This window comes from Haliotis cracherodii, unplaced genomic scaffold (assembly GCF_022045235.1).
Source record: "Haliotis cracherodii isolate W230 unplaced genomic scaffold, xgHalCrac1.p SCAF_7, whole genome shotgun sequence".
NCBI classification, from domain to species: Eukaryota; Metazoa; Mollusca; class Gastropoda; order Lepetellida; family Haliotidae; genus Haliotis; species Haliotis cracherodii.
The window spans coordinates 3,830,859-3,853,981 of record NW_027266330.1 but is presented as its reverse complement, the minus strand read 5'-3'; the positions used below and the strand labels follow the sequence as shown (position 1 = coordinate 3,853,981).

The window sequence follows — 23,123 nt, the reverse complement described above, 5'->3', positions numbered from 1 at the left end:
ACTATCCCTAGACTTTCCCAGAGGAGAAATATGTGGTGTATATATATAAAATGTAAAATATAATGTAAAATCATTTTGCCTATACAGGATATGTAAGAATTCAGTTGGCTCTGGCGTCAATCTAGAATTCAGTCCCTTGGTTGTATGATTCCTTTCATTTCGTTCATGTACACAAAACCCACACCATGACACTACCGCCACCGAAATTGTCAAATTCACCTACTCAATGTGGGACAAAACTCTCATTTCAACGACGATAAACACGTTTTCTTCCATCTCGCCAGTGAAGACGAAATCGTAATTCATCACTTAACCACACTCGTCTCCAGTTTCTCAAATGGCACCAACGCAAGCATCACTGTTGACTGATCTGTTACAAACCAGGGACGATAACAGGTCTTCTGAGTCAGATTCCAACCTCGCAAAGATGGCTTCTGACAGTCTGGTTCAATATCCTCCTCAAACCATTGACACGTCCTGCCGTCTCCGTAGCTGTGGCATTGCGATGACATAGAATAGATAGATCATCTTTATTTCCTCCAAGTGATGAAGACACATTAATATGAGATATTACGGTATTCTACAAATGTATATAAAAAACGGGTGATATATTGTATGTGTTCATACTTGTTTACTAGTGATAGCATGTGGTATACGGGTGACATGTACTGAACAAGTCTGTGTTGTAAGTCTTTTGAATAGTCTTAAATGTTTAAGTTAATGCCAGTATTACATAGTCTTCCAAGGAATAAGAGAGCTAATTGATCAATGTACGTCAGGAGAGAAATTAAGCCAAGACAATTTCTGGTGACGACGAAAGGAGTGCGTCTAAAAATCCTTAAATCTTTGTATAAAATAACGTTGAAAAATTTCAAACATTTCGTATTCCTTGTTGACAGTTTACCCCATAAACTACGAGCAAATAATCCACATGGTAATATTACCCTTTCCCATATACAAACAGCTGGGAGAGGATTTAAACCACCAAAATATAGCCCATGATTATAATTGGCTAACATTCTTTTTCAAATATTAAAAGGGTACGTTCTAAGGTTTTCTTTGATGTACTTGAAAGCAATCCAACATAATTTACATTTTCCTTTTTTGGAAGTACTTGTGAACCAATGTACACACACTGACAGACCGATTTGCGAATATTCCCAAACAGTAGATGGTATACTTAGTTTAGCTTCAGCATTGTAGAATATAGTCGTGATAATTTTCCGTGTATTCGTGAGGAGATGCTTACTGAGGCTCGCCAAACTGAGCACATCTAAGATAGTTTTCAGTTTCTTATCGGTATAGCATAAAGTCTACGTCATTAGCCTTACGCCAGTTAAGATGTTCACCGCTATAGGGGCGTGGCTGGGAATAAGTACTCAGAAATAGGAATATTGGACAATGGTCAGGTACTGAATAAACACCATGGTTAATGCAGATTTATTGCAGATAAATATCTCTGCTGCATCATATATAGATTAGCGCTAAGGACATGAGTGGTAAGTAAGGGGAGATGGCATATTTTGTTATAAACCAAGAACAAATAGGCGCTTATTTTTCAAACATATAAGAGGTAATTTTATACCTGTTAATAATGCTTTTAAAAATCTATCGCACATGTACCACACCAGTTAAGCTCGTTTTCGGGTGAACACAAAAGACGACATTGTTCTCGAGTGTCATATCACTGTTCCTTGCTGTACGTCCTGCTATATAATAGGATAAATGCAATATCACTGAACTTTTTTACCGTTACTTCAATACAAAATATATATGACACAAGGCGAAATGTTAATGTCTTGGATGTTGATGATTTGATTGTCCTTGGGACACACGCGAACGTTTTTGTCAAACAAATGCATCTCTTGAAGAAGGTGTCCGCTTCGCTAACCGTCCACCCCACCTTGACGTATGCCGGATGCCGAACCTTCTGAAGTGGAATTCCAGTTCTAGATGCCATGAAATGTCTATCTGGAAAGCGCATGCCAATATTTCAGTGTTGACATTTATGTTATGTTGTCTTTTTTGCTCTTGGAAAGAGTGACAAATCATTATATTTGGCCCTTAGCTTATAAACATGCATAGTCGTACATTCAAATTGGAAATCCCTGCCTAATGTACTTGTACAAGGTGTGCACACCCAATTGAATTACGATTTCTTAAAATGTGTGCAAGATGAATTAAGTGGTATGCCAAATGCCTGGAGCAAGGGGTTGGTACCCTCGGACGTTCCGTCACTAATCCCTTGTGTCCTTCCTCCAGTATATGTTGTAGCTGTTCCGTCATATCTGTTGCATGGGACAAACGTTTGTTTGTTTGTTGTTTGAGGCCGCACTCAGCAATATTCCAGCTCTGTGACAGTGGTCTGTAAATAATCAACCTGAACCAGACAATCCAGTGATTGACATCATGAGCATCGATCTGCGCAATTAGGATACGATGACATGCATCAACCATGTCAGCGAGCCTGACTAGCCGATCCTGTTAGTTAACCCGAGTTCTTCATGGGTTGCGTGAGACAAAGGAGTCGAGGAAACTAATGCATTCTACTTCACAGCACTGAAGAAACTGTCTATATTACCACTCTAAATACTGAACTGTACAGTTTGGAGAATGTATTTATGCAGCATCTATGTATAACTACTATTTAAATGCATTCGCACTTTGGAGGATTGGAATCTGTTGTAATAGATTGAATTTGGTTCTTCAGTTTAATACAGTTTCACCGCAGTGAAGCCGTTCGGGTGTACAAGAGGTCTTCAGATGACCAAAAGGCATCAGTTTCCGACCTGTTGTGCGTTGTCCCCGACAGAAAGAGAAAAGTTGATTTTGAACCAACTGCTCAAACTTCTGAACCAGAATCAAAAGTTTCTGTTAACTGTGGAAAATGCAAAGACAAGCAGTTTTCGTTAACTATTAATTTCAACTGAAATAAAGAATTGTTGAAAATTTGGTTTATTTTTGTCGTTGAAGGATTAAGAAAACCGGGTATCTGAAACGGGCTCCGATTTCTCGAAACAAACTTGAGAATTCTTACTCAAAATTGTTGACTAAATTTCTCTACATGTTTCCAACACTAAAGTCTGAATTCAACCTATACTGTAACTTTGTACAAAATATCACACTAAAGCGTTCATGTGGGCTAAATTTGCTAATGTCGTAAATCCGGTTTTGACTGTAAACTTGGTTTGTGTCGAAATCAGGGCAAGGTTTTACTTTAAACAGTAAGACCCGATAAGAGGTCTTACTTTCAAAAGTAAGACCCGGTAATAAGTCTTACTTTCAAAAGTAAGACCTGCTACTGGGTCTTACTTTTAAGAAGTAAAACCTCCAACTCAGCAAGAGGTCATTACATGAAATTCTAGTACCTCCAGCATAATGGGACATATCAGTGATAAGTTTATATGTACACATGAAGTGCACGTGAACAACAGATGACCTACCAAGCACGATATAAGATATATATTAAAAATTCAAACAATGTTGGTTCTGTCTTCTTACCTGACGACGTACTTCCTTCTTGTCACTAAGTAAGGATACGATGTATGGATGAACAAGTTCTTTATGTCAATAAGGCGCGACGTTTCGATGGTGGTTCTAACACCGTTATCATCTTCTAAATGGCTCTCAAAGAAGTTCTTTCTTGTCGTTTATAATCCTTACAACCAAACACAAAATAGACTTCGTCATGATTCAATACAATCAAAAAACACATCTTGTAAATTGGACATTATTTTATTTCTTCGTGGGTCAAAAATAAAAAAAATGATTATTTTTTTCGCAGCATCATACCCATGCTCGTAGTAAATGTCTTAGATCGGCAACATTTGCCTCGCACATTGTCGTGAGAAAGCTGTTCAAACCCAAACGTCTCACGCCAACATGTATGCAACTCCGAAACCGACATCCGTATATGAATTCCTGGTGGACAGGCGTGGACCAAACAACCTTGTCGCCGCAGTTCGTTGTTCAATCCTGGTTGGTCTGAATATGTTGTTAAGGTTTATCAGCACCATATCCGTGCTCGTGTGTTTCACCAAAGTGGAAAACGTCTAAGACTTTGATTACTTCGCGCTTTTTTCACGGACGTGATATAACATAAATTATTTTCAAAGGAACATTAAACTCACTCACTCACTCACTCACTCACTCACTCACTCACTCATCCACCAACCCACTCACTCACTCACTCTATCAATTTTAGTGGCCACATCTGACGAACCTGAACTTTAGCTCGGAGGACCTCAACACGAAGGAGGACAAGTACTTCAGCCATATGCTGGCCTACGACAATGGCGCGGACTACCAGGAACTACAGGGCGCGTACCGATTCTACTACGTGCCCACGTATCACGCCACGGACGATGTTGTCAGCACCACCGACGCCTCCAGTGACGACTCCGCCAAGAGGAGATCCAACCGGAAATTCTGCGTTTTCCTCATCCTCCTTTTTCTTCTCATCAGCATCATCATCAGCTCCATCGTCGTGTCAGCCATACGTGAGTGTACCTGTGTCGTCAGTTGTAACGATGTTGTAATGCATCGAAACTTTATTACGTTTTACATCAGCATCCGTTGTCAAGAACTGACTATCTCTCTATTCCAAAGTTGACACAATTTATGGATAACAATTTTTTTAATACTGTAAATGTTATGTTATGCATAAATTGTGTCCACTGTGTCATCCGTCAACTTCTAAGTAATGCCTATCAAACAATATCACTCTATTGAAAGTTTAAGTGTCACTGATATATTAGCCAAATGGACGTTCGATTAATTATTAATCAAATCTCTGACTGTGATGCCTGTATTTTTCAGTTACACAGAAGTCATCTGGTCCAGTTCCATTTGGTAAGTACAATAGTTGATTCGTATCTTGAAATTAAAATGAAGATATTTTTAGAAATATACATATTGCAGAACGAAAACGTTTGCCAACAAGAACAAAAGCTTGTACAAACAGAATAACTTGGAATTAATAGCACCAGTGTGTTCCGAATCTACCACTTGGCGTACCGATTAGAGGTGCCTGTACACTTTGAATGAAGCCTCGCTACGTCAGCGCGCACCATGCACACATGGATCTATCCATAGTCCGAGAACTATGATATAACATCACAGTGTTGATGTTGCTGGGACCGTCACGTGAGTAAGGGAATGTTCTTGCTATCACGGCAGCTTGTAATACCCTATTCCGGGAGAGATAACCAGTGGATGATATTATGAGCAACGTCTCACGCCATACCCTGGTCAGCTTATCATATTCACTTGCCTAACCGGGCCCCCACGACAGTAGATCCGTCGATCTGAAAGATATTACAATGTTTCGGTGTAACGTAGTCGGAATTATTGAAGTTTCCGCTTATACTGCGTGGCCCTGCGGTATTCCCACGTTCTGACCCCTGACCTCCTACTTCAAGGGCGCGTGCAGACCAGTCTCCGAGTGACAAATAGGACATATACCCCGGAACTCGCCGACCCCGCAAGCCCTGAGTTCAAGGAGGCAGCCACCGAGTTCTGCAACCAGGTAACACGAATTGATTGAACCGAAAAGCAGTAAAATAAAATATGGACGTTTCCCAAAAATGTAAGAATATCAATTTAAATAGTACGTTATTATACATATTGTTAAGAGGCGACTAACGGGATCGGGTGGTCAGGCTCGCTGACTTGGTTGATGCATGTCATCACATCCCAATTGAGTGGATCGATGGTCATAACTGTCTGGTCCAGACTCAATTATTTACAGTTCGCTATCATGTAGCTGGAATATTGCTGAGCCAGACGTTTAACAAACAAACACAACACTATTTAAGATTCACAATTACTATAACCGTGGGACATAACAGCGGCGCGTTCCTTTTTCAGCTGAAGAAGACGTTACTCCTTGACGGCTCACCATTGAAGGGCAAGGACTTTAGCTGTAATGTACTGGAGATAAGGTAATATCAACACCTAATGTGACTGTGCACAAATCTCAATTTATGACACTATCAGTTAATGAATTAAGTTCCAACGCCTCCTTGCATATTATCAAGGAACTACCACTAGCCACAGTGTTTTCATTCGGCATATCCAGCCTTCATATTTCTTTGTAAAATCCCGAGACATTATTAGAAATGCCAATCAAACAATTGGTCTTTTAATGTTGAGATGACCTCCCATGACCCTGGCAAAACTTTGTTAATACTTTCCGATTCTTTTCAGAAACTGCAGTTTAATCTTTATCTACGAGCTGTTAGTGTCAAGGAACGGAGTCAACCTGGGAACAATGTTCAATGACCTCTTGGCGCAGTTCATCATTGCCCAAGCAAAAGATGGAAAAGTCGGAACGTTGAACGTCGACCCCGACAGGGAGTGTTGGGTATTAACTACATCGTCAAGCGACGTAAACGTTGATGCAGTATGTCCTCCAATACCCAGTTCTACATCATCGACTACATCAACGCCTCCATCATCAACCACAGTTCAGTCGTCCCCAGCTGCAGTTTTAGCTTCGGTACAGGTGTCATCTACGTCGACAGAGCCTTCGTCATCAGTTGCTGGGCGGTCTGTAATACAATCTACTACGCCAGTAACGTCTTCGTCGTCAGCCGTGACACAATCTTCAACAGCTATTGCCCAGTCGATATCTGCCTCAGTCGAAGCTTCCGCAACGTCGTCATTGCAGTCATCGTCGGCCGTGACACAATCTTCAACACCTGTTGCCCAGTCAACATCTGCCTCAGTCAAAGCCTCCGAAACGTCGTCATTGCTATCGTCGTCGGCCGTGACACAATCTTCAACACCTGTTGCTCAGTCGATATCTGCCTTAGTCCAATCGCCAGCAACGTCGTCATTGCAGTCATCGTCGGCCGTGACACAATCTTCAACACCTGTTTCCGATTCTACATCGGCCGCAGTCCAAGCAGCTGCAACGTTGTCATTGCAGTCATCGTCGGCCGTGACACAATCTTCAACAATTGTTGCCCAGTCGACATCGGCCTCAGTCCAAGCCTCCGCAACGTCAACATTGCAGTCATCATCGGATGTAACACAATCTTCAACACCTGTTGCCCAGTCGACATCTGTCTCAGAGCAAGCCTCCGCAACATCGTCATTGCAAATGTCGTCGGCCGTGACACAATCTTCAACATCTGATTCCCAGTCGACATCTGCCTCAGTCCAATCGCCAGCAACGTCGTCATTGCAATCATCGTCGGATGTAACACAATCTTCAACACCTGTTGCCCAGTCGACATCTGCGACAGAACAAGCCTCTGCAACGTCGTCATTGCCGTCCTCGTCGGCCGCAACACAATCTTCAACACCTGTTACCCAGTCTACATCTGCCTCAGTCAAATCGTTAGGAACGTCGACATTGCAGTCATCATCGGCCGTGACACAATCTTCAACACCTGTTGCCCAATCGACATCTGTATCAGTCGAAGCCTCTGCAACGTCGTCATTAGAGTCATCATCGGCCGTGACACAATCTTCAACACCTGCTGCCCAATCAACATCTGCCTCAGTCGAAGCCTCTGCAACGTCGTCATTACAGTCCTCATCGGCCGTGACACAATTTTCAACACCTGCTGCTAAGTCGACATCTGCCTCAGTGCCAGCCTCAGCAACGTCGTCAATGCAGTCCTCGTCGGCCGTGACACAATCTTTAACACCTGTTGCCCAATCGACATCTGTCTCAGAGCAAGCCTCCGCAACGTCGTCATTGCAGTCTCCATCGGCCGTGACACAATCTTCAACACCTGTTGCCCAATCGACATCTGCCTCTGTCCAAGACTCTGCAACGTCGTCATTGCAGTCGTTGTCGGCCGTGACACAATCTTCAACACCTGTTGCCCAGTCGACATCTGCATCACAGCAAGCCTCTGCAACGTCGTCATTACAGTCATCGTCAGCCGTGACACAATCTTCAACACCTGCTGCCCAATCGACATCTGCCTCAGTTGAAGCCTCTGCAACGTCAACATTGCAGTCATCATCGGCCGTGACACAATCTTCAACACCTGTTGCCCAGTCGACATCTGCCTCAGTCGTAGCCTCAGCAACGTCGTCAATGCAGTCCTCGTCGGCCGTGACAAAATCTTCAACACCAGTTGCCCAATCGACATCTGTCTCAGAGCAAGCCTCCGCAACGTCGTCATTGCAGTCGTTGTCGGCCGTGACACAATCTTCAACACCTGCTGCCCAGTCGACATCTGCATCAGAGCAAGCCTCTGCAACGTCGTCCTTACTGTCATCGTCGGCCGTGACACAATCTTCAACACCTGTTGCCCAATCGACATCTGCCTCAGTCGAAGCCTCTGCAACGTCGTCAATGCAGTCCTCGTCGGCCGTGACACAATCTTCAACACCAGTTGCCCAATCGACATCTGTCTCAGAGCAAGCCTCTGCAACGTCGTCATTGCAGTCGTTGTCGGCCGTGACACAATCTTCAACACATGTTGCCCAGTCGACATCTGCCTCTCTCGATGCCTCTGCAACGTCGTCATTTCAGCCGTTGTCGGCCGTGACACAATCTTCAACACCTGTTGCCCAATCGACATCTGTCTCAGAGCAAGCCTCTGCAACGTCGTCATTGCAGTCGTTGTCGGCCGTGACACAATCTTCAACACATGTTGCCCAGTCGACATCTGCCTCTCTCGATGCCTCTGCAACGTCGTCATTACAGTCATCGTCAGCCGTGACACAATCTTCAACACCTGTTGCCCAATCAACATCTGCCTCAGTCGAAGCCTCTGCAACGTCAACATTGCAGTCATCATCGGCCGTGACACAATCTTCAACACCTGTTGCCCAGTCGACATCTGCCTCAGTCGAAGCCTCTGCAACGTCGTCATTGCAGTCATCATCGGACGTGACACAATCTTCAACACCTGCTGCCCAATCAACATCTGCCTCAGTCGTAGCCTCAGCAACGTCGTCAATGCAGTCCTCGTCGGCCGTGACAAAATCTTCAACACCAGTTGCCCAATCGACATCTGTCTCAGAGCAAGCCTCCGCAACGTCGTCATTGCAGTCGTTGTCGGCCGTGACACAATCTTCAACACCTGCTGCCCAGTCGACATCTGCATCAGAGCAAGCCTCTGCAACGTCGTCCTTACTGTCATCGTCGGCCGTGACACAATCTTCAACACCTGTTGCCCAATCGACATCTGCCTCAGTCGAAGCCTCTGCAACGTCGTCAATGCAGTCCTCGTCGGCCGTGACACAATCTTCAACACCAGTTGCCCAATCGACATCTGTCTCAGAGCAAGCCTCTGCAACGTCGTCATTGCAGTCGTTGTCGGCCGTGACACAATCTTCAACACATGTTGCCCAGTCGACATCTGCCTCTCTCGATGCCTCTGCAACGTCGTCATTTCAGCCGTTGTCGGCCGTGACACAATCTTCAACACCTGTTGCCCAATCGACATCTGTCTCAGAGCAAGCCTCTGCAACGTCGTCATTGCAGTCGTTGTCGGCCGTGACACAATCTTCAACACATGTTGCCCAGTCGACATCTGCCTCTCTCGATGCCTCAGCAACGTCGTCATTACAGTCATCGTCAGCCGTGACACAATCTTCAACACCTGCTGCCCAATCAACATCTGCCTCAGTCGAAGCCTCTGCAACGTCAACATTGCAGTCATCATCGGCCGTGACACAATCTTCAACACCTGTTGCCCAGTCGACATCTGCCTCAGTCGAAGCCTCTGCAACGTCGTCATTGCAGTCATCATCGGCCGTGACACAATCTTCAACACCTGCTGCCCAATCAACATCTGCCTCAGTCGAAGCCTCTGCAACGTCGTCATTACAGTCCTCGTCGGCCGTGACACAATTTTCAACACCTGCTGCTAAGTCGACATCTGCCTCAGTGCCAGCCTCTGCAACGTCGTCAATGCAGTCCTCGTTGGCCGTGACACAATCTTCAACACCTGTTGCCCAATCGACATCTGTCTCAGAGCAAGCCTCCGCAACGTCGTCATTGCAGTCTCCATCGGCCGTGACACAATCTTCAACACCTGTTGCCCAGTCGACATCTGCCTCTGTCCAAGACTCTGCAACGTCGTCATTGCAGTCGTTGTCGGCCGTGACACAATCTTCAACACCTGTTGCCCTGTCGACATCTGCATCACAGCAAGCCTCTGCAACGTCATCATTACAGTCATCGTCAGCCTTGACACAATCTTCAACACCTGCTGCCCAATCGACATCTGCCTCAGTCGAAGCCTCTGCAACGTCAACATTGCAGTCATCATCGGCCGTGACACAATCTTCAACACCTGTTGCCCAGTCGACATCTGCGATAGAGCAAGCCTCTGCAACGTCGTCATTGCCGTCCTCGTCGGCCGCAACACAATCTTCAACACCTGTTACCCAGTCTACATCTGCCTCAGTCAAATCGTTAGGAACGTCGACATTGCAGTCATCATCGGCCGTGACACAATCTTCAACACCTGTTGCCCAATCGACATCTGTATCAGTCGAAACCTCTGCAACGTCGTCATTGCAGTCATCGTCAGCCGTGATTCAATCTTCAACACCTGTTGCCCAGTCGACATCTGCATCACAGCAAGCCTCTGCAACGTCGTCATTACAGTCATCGTCAGCCGTGACACAATCTTCAACACCTGCTGCCCAATCGACATCTGCCTCAGTTGAAGCCTCTGCAACGTCAACATTGCAGTCATCATCGGCCGTGACACAATCTTCAACACCTGTTGCCCAGTCGACATCTGCCTCAGTCGTAGCCTCAGCAACGTCGTCAATGCAGTCCTCGTCGGCCGTGACAAAATCTTCAACACCAGTTGCCCAATCAACATCTGTCTCAGAGCAAGCCTCCGCAACGTCGTCATTGCAGTCGTTGTCGGCCGTGACACAATCTTCAACACCTGCTGCCCAGTCGACATCTGCATCAGAGCAAGCCTCTGCAACGTCGTCCTTACTGTCATCGTCGGCCGTGACACAATCTTCAACACCTGTTGCCCAATCGACATCTGCCTCAGTCGAAGCCTCTGCAACGTCGTCAATGCAGTCCTCGTCGGCCGTGACACAATCTTCAACACCAGTTGCCCAATCGACATCTGTCTCAGAGCAAGCCTCTGCAACGTCGTCATTGCAGTCGTTGTCGGCCGTGACACAATCTTCAACACATGTTGCCCAGTCGACATCTGCCTCTCTCGATGCCTCTGCAACGTCGTCATTTCAGCCGTTGTCGGCCGTGACACAATCTTCAACACCTGTTGCCCAATCGACGTCTGTCTCAGAGCAAGCCTCTGCAACGTCGTCATTGCAGTCGTTGTCGGCCGTGACACAATCTTCAACACATGTTGCCCAGTCGACATCTGCCTCTCTCGATGCCTCTGCAACGTCGTCATTACAGTCATCGTCAGCCGTGACACAATCTTCAACACCTGCTGCCCAATCAACATCTGCCTCAGTCGAAGCCTCTGCAACGTCAACATTGCAGTCATCATCGGCCGTGACACAATCTTCAACACCTGTTGCCCAGTCGACATCTGCCTCAGTCGAAGCCTCTGCAACGTCGTCATTGCAGTCTCCATCGGCCGTGACACAATCTTCAACACCTGCTGCCCAATCAACATCTGCCTCAGTCGAAGCCTCTGCAACGTCGTCATTACAGTCCTCGTCGGCCGTGACACAATTTTCAACACCTGCTGCTAAGTCGACATCTGCCTCAGTGCCAGCCTCTGCAACGTCGTCAATGCAGTCCTCGTTGGCCGTGACACAATCTTCAACACCTGTTGCCCAATCGACATCTGTCTCAGAGCAAGCCTCCGCAACGTCGTCATTGCAGTCTCCATCGGCCGTGACACAATCTTCAACACCTGTTGCCCAGTCGACATCTGCCTCTGTCCAAGACTCTGGAACGTCGTCATTGCAGTCGTTGTCGGCCGTGACACAATCTTCAACACCTGTTGCCCTGTCGACATCTGCATCACAGCAAGCCTCTGCAACGTCATCATTACAGTCATCGTCAGCCTTGACACAATCTTCAACACCTGCTGCCCAATCGACATCTGCCTCAGTCGAAGCCTCTGCAACGTCAACATTGCAGTCATCATCGGCCGTGACACAATCTTCAACACCTGTTGCCCAGTCGACATCTGCGACAGAGCAAGCCTCTGCAACGTCGTCATTGCCGTCCTCGTCGGCCGCAACACAATCTTCAACACCTGTTACCCAATCTACATCTGCCTCAGTCAAATCGTTAGGAACGTCGACATTGCAGTCATCATCGGCCGTGACACAATCTTCAACACCTGTTGCCCAATCGACATCTGTATCAGTCGAAGCCTCTGCAACGTCGTCATTGCAGTCATTGTCAGCCGTGATTCAATCTTCAACACCTGTTGCCCAGTCGACATCTGCCTCAGTCGAAGCCTCTGCAACGTCAACATTGCAGTCATCGTCGGATGTAACACAATCTTCAACACCTGTTGCCCAGTCGACATCTGCGACAGAACAAGCCTCTGCAACGTCGTCATTGCCGTCCTCGTCGGCCGCAACACAATCTTCAACACCTGTTACCCAGTCTACATCTGCCTCAGTCAAATCGTTAGGAACGTCGACATTGCAATCATCATCGGCCGTGACACAATCTTCAACACCTGTTGCCCAATCGACATCTGTATCAGTCGAAGCCTCTGCAACGTCGTCATTAGAGTCATCATCGGCCGTGACACAATCTTCAACACCTGCTGCCCAATCAACATCTGCCTCAGTCGAAGCCTCTGCAACGTCGTCATTACAGTCCTCATCGGCCGTGACACAATTTTCAACACCTGCTGCTAAGTCGACATCTGCCTCAGTGCCAGCCTCAGCAACGTCGTCAATGCAGTCCTCGTCGGCCGTGACACAATCTTCAAAACCTGTTGCCCAATCGACATCTGTCTCAGAGCAAGCCTCCGCAACGTCGTCATTGCAGTCTCCATCGGCCGTGACACAATCTTCAACACCTGTTGCCCAATCGACATCTGCCTCTGTCCAAGACTCTGCAACGTCGTCATTGCAGTCGTTGTCGGCCGTGACACAATCTTCAACACCTGTTGCCCAGTCGACATCTGCATCACAGCAAGCCTCTGCAACGTCGTCATTACAGTCATCGTCAGCCGTGACACAATCTTCAACACCTGCTGCCCAATCGACATCTGCCTCAGTTGAAGCCTCTGCAACGTCAACATTGCAGTCATCATCGGCCGTGACACAATCTTCAACACCTGTTGCCCAGTCGACATCTGCCTCAGTCGTAGCCTCAGCAACGTCGTCAATGCAGTCCTCGTCGGCCGTGACACAATCTTCAACACCAGTTGCCCAATCGACATCTGTCTCAGAGCAAGCCTCCGCAACGTCGTCATTGCAGTCGTTGTCGGCCGTGACACAATCTTCAACACCTGCTGCCCAGTCGACATCTGTCTCAGAGCAAGCCTCTGCAACGTCGTCATTGCAGTCGTTGTCGGCCGTGACACAATCTTCAACACATGTTGCCCAGTCGACATCTGCCTCTCTCGATGCCTCTGCAACGTCGTCATTACAGTCATCGTCAGCCGTGACACAATCTTCAACACCTGCTGCCCAATCAACATCTGCCTCAGTCGAAGCCTCTGCAACGTCAACATTGCAGTCATCATCGGCCGTGACACAATCTTCAACACCTGTTGCCCAATCGACATCTGTCTCAGAGCAAGCCTCCGCAACGTCGTCATTGCAGTCTCCATCGGCCGTGACACAATCTTCAACACCTGTTGCCCAGTCGACATCTGCCTCTGTCCAAGACTCTGCAACGTCGTCAATGCAGTCGTTGTCGGCCGTGACACAATCTTCAACACCTGTTGCCCAGTCGACATCTGCATCACAGCAAGCCTCTGCAACGTCATCATTACAGTCATCGTCAGCCTTGACACAATCTTCAACACCTGCTGCCCAATCGACATCTGCCTCAGTCGAAGCCTCTGCAACGTCAACATTGCAGTCATCATCGGCCGTGACACAATCTTCAACACCTGTTGCCCAGTCGACATCTGCCTCAGTCGAAGCCTCTGCAACGTCGTCATTGCAGTCCTCGTCGGCCGTGACACAATCTTCAACACCTGCAGCCCAATCAACATCTGCCTCAGTCGTAGCCTCAGCAACGTCGTCAATGCAGTCCTCGTCGGCCGTGACACAATCTTCAACACCAGTTGCCCAATCGACATCTGTCTCAGAGCAAGCCTCTGCAACGTCGTCATTGCAGTCTCCATCGGCCGTGACACAATCTTCAACACCTGTTGCCCAATCGACATCTGCCTCAGTCGAAGCCTCTGCAACGTCGTCATTGCAGTCTTTATCGGCCGTGACACAATCTTCAACACCTGTTGCCCAATCGACATCTGTCTCAGAGCAAGCCTCTGCAACGTCGTCATTGCAGTCTCCATCGGCCGTGACACAATCTTCAACACCTGTTGCCCAATCGACATCTGCCTCTCTCGATGCCTCTGCAACGTTGTCATTGCAGTCTCCATCGGCCGTGACACAATCTTCAACACCTGTTGCCGAATCGACATCTGCCTCTCCCGATGCCTCTGCAACGTCGTCATTGCAGTCGTTGTCGGCCGTGACACAATCTTCAACACCTGTTGCCCAATCGACATCTGTCTCAGAGCAACCCTCTGCAACGTCGTCAATGCAGTCTCCATCGGACGTGACACAATCTTCAACACCTGCTGCCCAATCAACATCTGCCTCAGTCGAAGCCTCTGCAACGTCAACATTGCAGTCATCATCGGCTGTGACACAATCTTCAACACCTGTTGCCCAGTCGACATCTGCCTCATTCGAAGCCTCTGCAACGTCGTCATTGCAGTCCTCATCGGCCGTGACACAATCTTCAACACCTGTTGACGAATCGACATCTGCCTCAGTCGAAGCCTCTGCAACTTCGTCATTGCAGTCATCGTCAGCCGTGACACAATCTTCAACACCTGTTGTCGAGTCGACATCTGCCTCAGTCCAAGACTCTGCAACGTCGTCATTGCAGTCGTTGTCGGCCGTGACACAATCTTCAACACCTGTTGCCCGATCGACTTCTGCATCAGAACAAGCCTCTGCAACGTCGTCATTACAGTCATCTTCAGCCGTGACACAATCTTCAACACCTGCTGCCAAATCGACATCTGCCTCAGTCGAAGCCTCTGCAACGTCGTCATTGCAGTCTTCATCGGCCGTGACACAATCTTCAACACCTGCTGCCCAATGGACATCTGCCTCAGTCGAAACCTCTGCAACGTCGTCATTGCAGTCATCGTCAGCCTTGATTCAATCTTCAACACCTGTTGCCCAGTCGACATCTGCCTCAGTCCAAGACTCTGCAACGTCGTCATTGCAGTCATCGTCGGCCGTGACACAATCTTCAACAACTGTTGCCCAATCAAAATCTCCCTCTGTCGATGCCTCTGCAATGTTGTCATTGCAGTCATCGTCGGCCGTGACACAATCTTCAACACCTGCTGCCCAGTCGACATCTGCCTCAGTGCCAGCCTCTGCAACGTCGTCAATGCAGTCCTCGTCGGCCGTGACACAATCTTCAACACCTGTTGCCCAGTCGACATCTGCCTCAGAGCAAGCCTCCGCAACGTCGTCATTGCAGTCTTCATCGGCCTTGACACAATTTTCAACACCTGTTTCCCAGTCGACATCCGCCTCAGTGCCAGCCTCAGCAACGTCGTCATTGCAGTCCTCGTCAGCCGTGACACAATCTTCAACACCTGTTGCCCAGTCGACATCTGCCTCAGAGCAAGCCTCCGCAACGTCGTCATTGCAGTCTTCATCGGCCTTGACACAATCTTCAACACCTGTTTCCCAGTCGACATCCGCCTCAGTGCCAGCCTCAGCAACGTCGTCATTGCAGTCCTCGTCAGCCGTGACACAATCTTCAATACCTGTTGCCCAATCGACATCTGTCTCAGAGCAAGCCTCCGCAGCGTCGTCATTGCAGTCTTCATCGGCCGTGACACAATCTTCAACACCTGTTGCCGAATCGACATCTGCCTCAGTCGAAGCCTCTGCAACTTCGTCATTGCAGTCATCGTCGGCCGTGACACAATCTTCAACACCTGTTGCCCAGTCGACATCTGCCTCAGTCCAAGACTCTGCAACGTCGTCATTGCAGTCATCGTCGGACGTGACACAATCTTCAACAACTGTTGCTCAATCAAAATCTGCCTCTGTCGATGCCTCTGCAACGTCGTCATTGCAGTCATCATCGGCCGTGACACAATCTTCTACACCTGCTGCCCAGTCGACATCTGCCTCATTGCCAGCCTCAGCAACGTCGTCAATGCAGTCCTCATCGGCCGTGACACAATCTTCAATACCTGTTGCCCAGTCAACATCTGCCTCAGAGCAAGCCTCCGCAATGTCGTCATTGCAGTCTTCATCGGCCTTGACACAATCTTCAACACCTGTTTCCCAGTCGACATCCGCCTCAGTGCCAGCCTCAGCAACGTCTTCATTGCAGTCCTCGTCAGCCGTGACACAATCTTCAACACCTGTTGCCCAATCGACATCGGCCTCAGAGCAAGCCTCCGCAACGTCGTCATTGCAGTCTTCATCGGCCGTGACACAATCTTCAACACCTGTTGCCCAGTCGATCTCTGCCTCAGTCCAAGCTGCAGCAACGTCATCATTGCAGTCATCGTCAGCTATGACACAATCTTCAACACCTGCTTCCCAGTTGCCATCTGTCTCAGTACAGTCGTCAGCAACGTCGCCATTGCAGTCGTCTTCGGCCGTGGCACAATCTTCCACACCTGTTACCCAGTCGACATCGGCCTCAGTCCAAGCCTCTGCAACGTCGTCATTGCAGTCATCATCGGCCGTGACACAATCTTCAACACCTGTTACCCAGTCGACAACACAACACAACCAACATCATCCACTACATAAATAATCTAACTGTACTTGATTAATTTGCTACATTGCAGCCTTCATCTCGGGACTAATGGAATACAATTGATGTTAACACCAGCCAGCGCAGGACCATCATGGTGAGTCGGCTTCATCGCTGTTTCCAGCTGAGTCATCATCTTAATGACCTGTTGTTTAATCATCAACGGCCAAATCTGCCCACAAGACATTGACTACAATCACGTCTTAAACTGCAAGAAACATAACTGCTAGCAGTTATAGTCACGAGCTTATGTAGGACATTGCTTCTCTCCGGAACTGCTTGTACCACAATGACGCACAGTGAATATTTCACACGCTGCTTGTACCACGATGACGCACAGTGACTATTCCACACGCTGCTTGTACCACGATGACGCACAGTGAATATTTCACACGCTGCTTGTACCACGATGACGCACAGTGAATATTTCACACGATGCGTTTACCACGATGACTCACAGTGAATATTTCACACGTAGCTTGTACCACGATGAGTCACAGAGATTATTTCACAAACTTCTATACCACAATGAGTCACAATGACTATTTCACAAACTGCTTGCAATACATTGACTTTGTTCCAAGTGAATAAACACATGGCATTACATGTTTCGTCTACCATCGTAAACACCTCTGCGATGTTTATAAGATCATCCACGACATCCCCATTAGCAGCAACGCCATCAACAACGGAGTTAATGAGATGACAGGGGGACAAAAAGTTCGACTTAATGAGAATGGGTGTGTACAGCCCAGTGTCATCCTCTACTGCTCATCACGGACTATATGACGAAATGAGTTCCATGTGACAACTCCGTCCATTGTGCCCTGACATGACAAGGATGCAGTGTATCACTGTGTGGTACAAGGAAGTGGAACTGAGGCTTACTCTTTCAGTTTCTATAAGTAGTGATGGCAGAACTCTCGTCTTGGTGCTTCGTGATTCGGCATCATATCGACATTCACTAGGACTCCTGTCACAAGGAACACCTTGCGCTACGAGTAATGCAATCGTCATTTTTATACAGATATCTACAATAGACGTATCGCTACGTTCAGGACCCTATTTCATTATATGCATTGTACATCCATCAGTATTGGATACATGATATATCATTATCATACTTACAGTATTCTGTATATTATACCTTCACAATGTGTGAGATTTCTAGCTAATCTGATATCATCTGAAAGTTGAATCACTGGCGAGACGCCTAAGATTCCTTCGGTACTGTACTAAATGATGAATATCTGCTTACACTTATTAAATAACAAATATAATAGAAGATGTTTATATTCTTCAACCCATGTTGGGATATTTCAGAAATAAATGGCATTTGAATTTGGCACTCTTGGCAATGATAATGTACAGCGCCCAAAAGCCTGCCAAGCTACCACAAAGAGTTGTGTCCCCTAACACTGACTCGCTTGTTTGCTGGTTCGAACTTGGTTAGTGGTTTGTGTCCGCCTGTTTATTGTTGTTACATATTATAAATATGTAAATATGTATATTTCTATACAAAGATGCTACGTCACTATATATACATTATATTAATAAACTATATCATTATTACCATTGTCAACTTTGTTTTCCCTTAAATTGAACAGAGCAAATCTGTAAAAGGTATCCAATGTTTAAGGACCATGAGTCCATGAATGAGGTGAGTATTTCATCTACATAGAGGGGTGTCTGTGTGGGGAGTCAGACCACTGAACCCACTATTTGGATGAAACCCCTTGCCATGGATATTGTGCTGAAAGATCACGAAGGAGCATCTCCAAAAGAATTATGGGATTGGAACACACGAATTGTCACGAAGTATGACGACAGAACGGATAAGTCATAGATGCGTAGATATATCCTGATACATGTACGTCTAATGCAAGACCCGCCGTGAATATTGCTGAAAGCTGCAGTAACTCCTTCTCACTTACTCAGGTAACGTGCGTTCACGTGTACGTGAGTTCATGCGTGACGTCCTCATGGGCAAAAACAAAGATGACAATATACTGCGAACAATATAGTGTCCTGATACTTGCTCATGGTGATGTCCTGATCTTTGCTACTTGAAGACGCCCTGAGAATAAAAGAATAACCAGTTTCCTAAAACAGAGTTTATGGGGCTTAACATTGATGAAATTACATGAATGGATCACTGAAATCAGGGATGGCAAAAGGAAAACGAGTGCTGCTCAACTGATAGCATACGTCAGTTCTGGGAAGAAGGGAGTGACATGACTGCATTTAAGATCCTAGTATGGGATAGCATTGTGGATCAACTGACAAAACGCTGCCTGATAGTGTATACATGTTGATACACTTCATACACAAGATTCCCTGAGACTACACATTTGACATCGGCCTGGTACGTCATAATAACCGTGCCCTGGTTCTGCACCTGTAGATATAGAAGTAACCAGTAGCAAGAAAGAATCCTACACTACACTGTCAGACGTTCAGTGGTGCACATGCTATTTAGGTCACAGCTAGTTCACTTGACAGGACATCCTATACATGAACAAGAACAGATACTGCATATCAATGTCCTGTGTTATCATAACACGGACTCACGTAAGAGGGGAAGGTCATACAGGATTGATTGTTTCATTGTTGTGGTTATAACTTCAGAAACCGACCCTACGATATGTCACTGTTGTATCAAGTATCACAGACATCCTTATATAATCAGTTATTTCATATGCGGTATTACAAGCGGCTTCGTTCTTTGGGGTGATGCTGTAGAAATGTTATTTTTCTCACAAAAAATCTGAACCAATACGCAACCACGAAACATACATCTGAGGATAATGAGAATGCAAAGTATATCCAAATGATGGATTCTTGCGTTTTATGACCTGACGCTTCTGCACTCAATATCAAATGACATATTTTTTCTCACAGCACTCCTCGAAATAAGGACTTTTGAATTTTGTGTGTAGATGTTTCTTTACGATTATATAAAACTTCACTATAAAAATCAGTCTTTAAAGCCAGCGTACGAAAACCAGACACAGAATGAGCTTCACAAAACCTCGTAACCTAAACCTTGCGTTTCCAACTGCTATCTCTATTTTCGTGAGTAGATTACTAATGACCTATTTCATATCTTCACAATGCCCTGTCACTCATACATGTCACGGACTTACAGTATAGATGACAGCGAAACAAATTAGCTTAACAGACAGTGCTATTAAAGGAAATGTAGAAAAAACAGCCCAACCATTATTTTATGAATAATGTTGATAACAAACCAGGTCATGTGCTGTGTTATCAGGAATGTTATCACTAAGCTTGTGATTGTGACTGCTCACCAACATGGAGGAGGTGTGTGTGATGTTGTTGATCTGCTGCAGCATCATGGTTTGGGCGCTAGGACAGACAATGGCCTCGGATGTAACAGACAGAATTAAAGCTGAAGTAGAGGCAAGGGTCGCTTCCCAAATGAAGAAGTTCCGAGATGATCTTCTCATCACGACTTTGCCTGATATCATCCACAGTCAAGTTGAAGCTTCCTTGACTCGAATACTCGCAGAGCGGTCCAAGGAGGCTGTAGGTACCACACAGTTAGTTGTTAAACCCAAAAAACACGGAAACGATTAGCACAAGTCAAAACAGAGAATTTCATCGGACATAACTCCATTTGCTACTTCTGTGGTAGTCACCAATCAACCCATTTATACTTCCAAAAATAGCTTTAACCCTTTTAAAGCTTTTGAGAAATTCAACAGTATGGATTTGGTCTGACAAAGCAAGAAGCACAAATGGGGCATGTTTCGGCCAATGATTAGAGTATTCTTGCAAGTCTAAGGGTCCAGCAGGAGTTATTTCTGCCACATGCTATTTCAAAACCCAAAATTCAGAGGGATATATATGAAAAGAAAAATTGAAATAATACAAATATAAATTCCTTCCAGGTGAAGGCTATCACTTGAAATCAAATTAACAAAGCAGATTTTAGTCATTGACACATCTCTTGGGGTAGAAGTTCATCTCTGTCACCACGCTATGGTATTTCTGGAAAGGAAAGTTAACTTACAAAGTTGTAATATACGTGAAAGGCTTTCTGTTGCTGATTAAGCGCAAAGATAAAACTCTAACTGACTGCTCAGTAACATTCATGTAATATTTGTAATATTCAAATAAGTGTACTTGTTCTAGGTGTGTGACGTGGATACATATATATATATATATATATAAGCGTATAGAAGAAACGTCAACAAACTTGTAACTATGTATAAAATAATAAAAAGGTCATGTCCTTCATATATAACTGATCTTATACCACCAGCTGTGTCACAGAAGGTCAGTCATAATCTCAGAAACCGCCATGATTTTGTAGTTCCATTTGCACGGACATCTACGTTTAAAAGGGTTTATATTATAGATACATTAGGCCAATGGAATAATCTATCATCAGGAATCAGGGATAGTCCGTCAATATGTTATTTTAAAGCTGTCGCATCTGAGCAGCCTACATAAACACCTATGCACTATAATTGCGGTGAGAGATATACAAACATATTGCACACTAGATTGAGACACAATTGTAGCACACTAAATTCCAACCTGTTTCGTGTTAATTATCTGATACTATTTCCTGTAAATGCGGATCTCCTTGTGAAAATTCATTCCATTTCTTCTTCCAATGTACCTTATATGATGATATTAGGGAGACATTACTGACAGCTATCGATACTCTTGGCGGACAAAAAACTCTAAATAGTATTCTTTTTTGTGATCCAAACTTAGATTTTTTCCTGAATACATAAATATTCTTGTCTGTACACAAATTCATTGAAACGACTAACAGATTCAGTAGCTAGCATATTATTGTTTCCAAACTGTTAATCATTAATAGTGTTAAATCTATATACAACACTAACATGTATAATATTAGCATATGTATGAGATGCACACTCTCTTCACTTTCCAGCACATTGTACATATCCTTCATATGAGCACTGTATATGAATTTATATTGCGCACTATGTTTCCACAATGTGATACTTCAACTGTAAATTGTTAATTTTCATTATTGCAATATTATGTATAACTGTATATAGGGAGAAGGTGGTAATACGTGCTGCACTTGTGCCCAATCCCTTTGTCTTTTTGGACAATACAATATGTTTAATAATAATAAGCAACCAATGTATTATGATCAGGGTCCATTGGTATCCCTTCAGCAAGTGCGAATCAGGTCCTAACACATCTGTTTTGTCATGTATCACGCGCTATACAGTCGAACCTCGCTTATCAGGACAATTGCTTTTTCTAAAATGTTGTCCGGATAAACGAGTTTCTGGATATCTGAATACCTTGTTATCTGACCAGAAGTCCTTCCCCTACCTAAATTCTACAGAGGCATATGTGAAATGAATGGCAAATATATGAAGGATCGACCAATTACTAATAAAATACATTGTGCTGTACAGACCTACGCAGCATGCTGTGACAGTGCACTGCATTATTGAAACAGCTGAAGAAATGCATATGTAGCCTAGTTTAGACTATGCACTTGTTTTGTGTATAGATATGACGGCGAGGTTGGGGCAACCTGACACACATGAGCATTAATAGCCATGTTTACCCTTACTAGTTGAGAGCCAAGGTTGAAGTCATTCATGTGTGAAAAATGTTGTCGAGGCATCTGTAAACGGCTAAAGAAATGCAAATGTAGCCTATTTTAGACTATGCACTTGCTTTGTGTACAGATGTGACGGCGAGGTAAGGGCAACCTGACACACATGAGCATTAACAGCCATGTTTACCTGTACTTGTAGTTGACTGCCAAAAATGCTGTCGAGGCATTTGTACATCTTCTTTGTGGAATTGCATTATTAAAGTACATCAAGATGAGACATCATATACATTCATATATATTTGTTGAGCACGAAACCTTGAAGTGTAGCCAGGACATTTCCTCGAAACTATGGGCGGTCATATAGCTTCATTATCTTATAAATTATATCACTGAACATAGGTCAAGGTGTATTCAGTAAACAAAGATCTGAAGGGCTGTATTTCCTTCATCGAACACACTATGCGTTCATAGTGTGTCACAGTTTGTGACGGATTACGGATACGAACGAACTAGCACTTGTTTCGCAGGTAGGTTTTGTTAAGGTTTGTTATCTTGTTCTCTCTCTACCCTCTACTTCCTTAATCACAATATAAATCCTAAAAAGAC

The 23,123-nt window shown here is 45.5% G+C and overlaps 1 protein-coding gene across 1 annotated transcript in view; it reads left to right on the top strand.

Annotated features, from left to right (window-relative positions):
* LOC139447968 (pneumococcal serine-rich repeat protein-like) overlaps positions 1-18,457 on the top strand; it is a 36,631-nt gene extending 18,174 nt beyond the window's left edge. Inside the window, exons 2-7 of the mRNA XM_071229468.1 lie at positions 4,205-4,499; positions 4,819-4,851; positions 5,421-5,527; positions 5,869-5,942; positions 6,208-8,905; positions 9,080-18,457. Coding sequence (XP_071085569.1) covers positions 4,205-4,499; positions 4,819-4,851; positions 5,421-5,527; positions 5,869-5,942; positions 6,208-8,905; positions 9,080-16,933 — 11,061 coding nt within the window. The 3' untranslated portion in view covers positions 16,934-18,457. The remainder of the gene's footprint in view (positions 1-4,204; positions 4,500-4,818; positions 4,852-5,420; positions 5,528-5,868; positions 5,943-6,207; positions 8,906-9,079) is intronic.
* Positions 18,458-23,123: the final 4,666 nt, after the last annotated feature.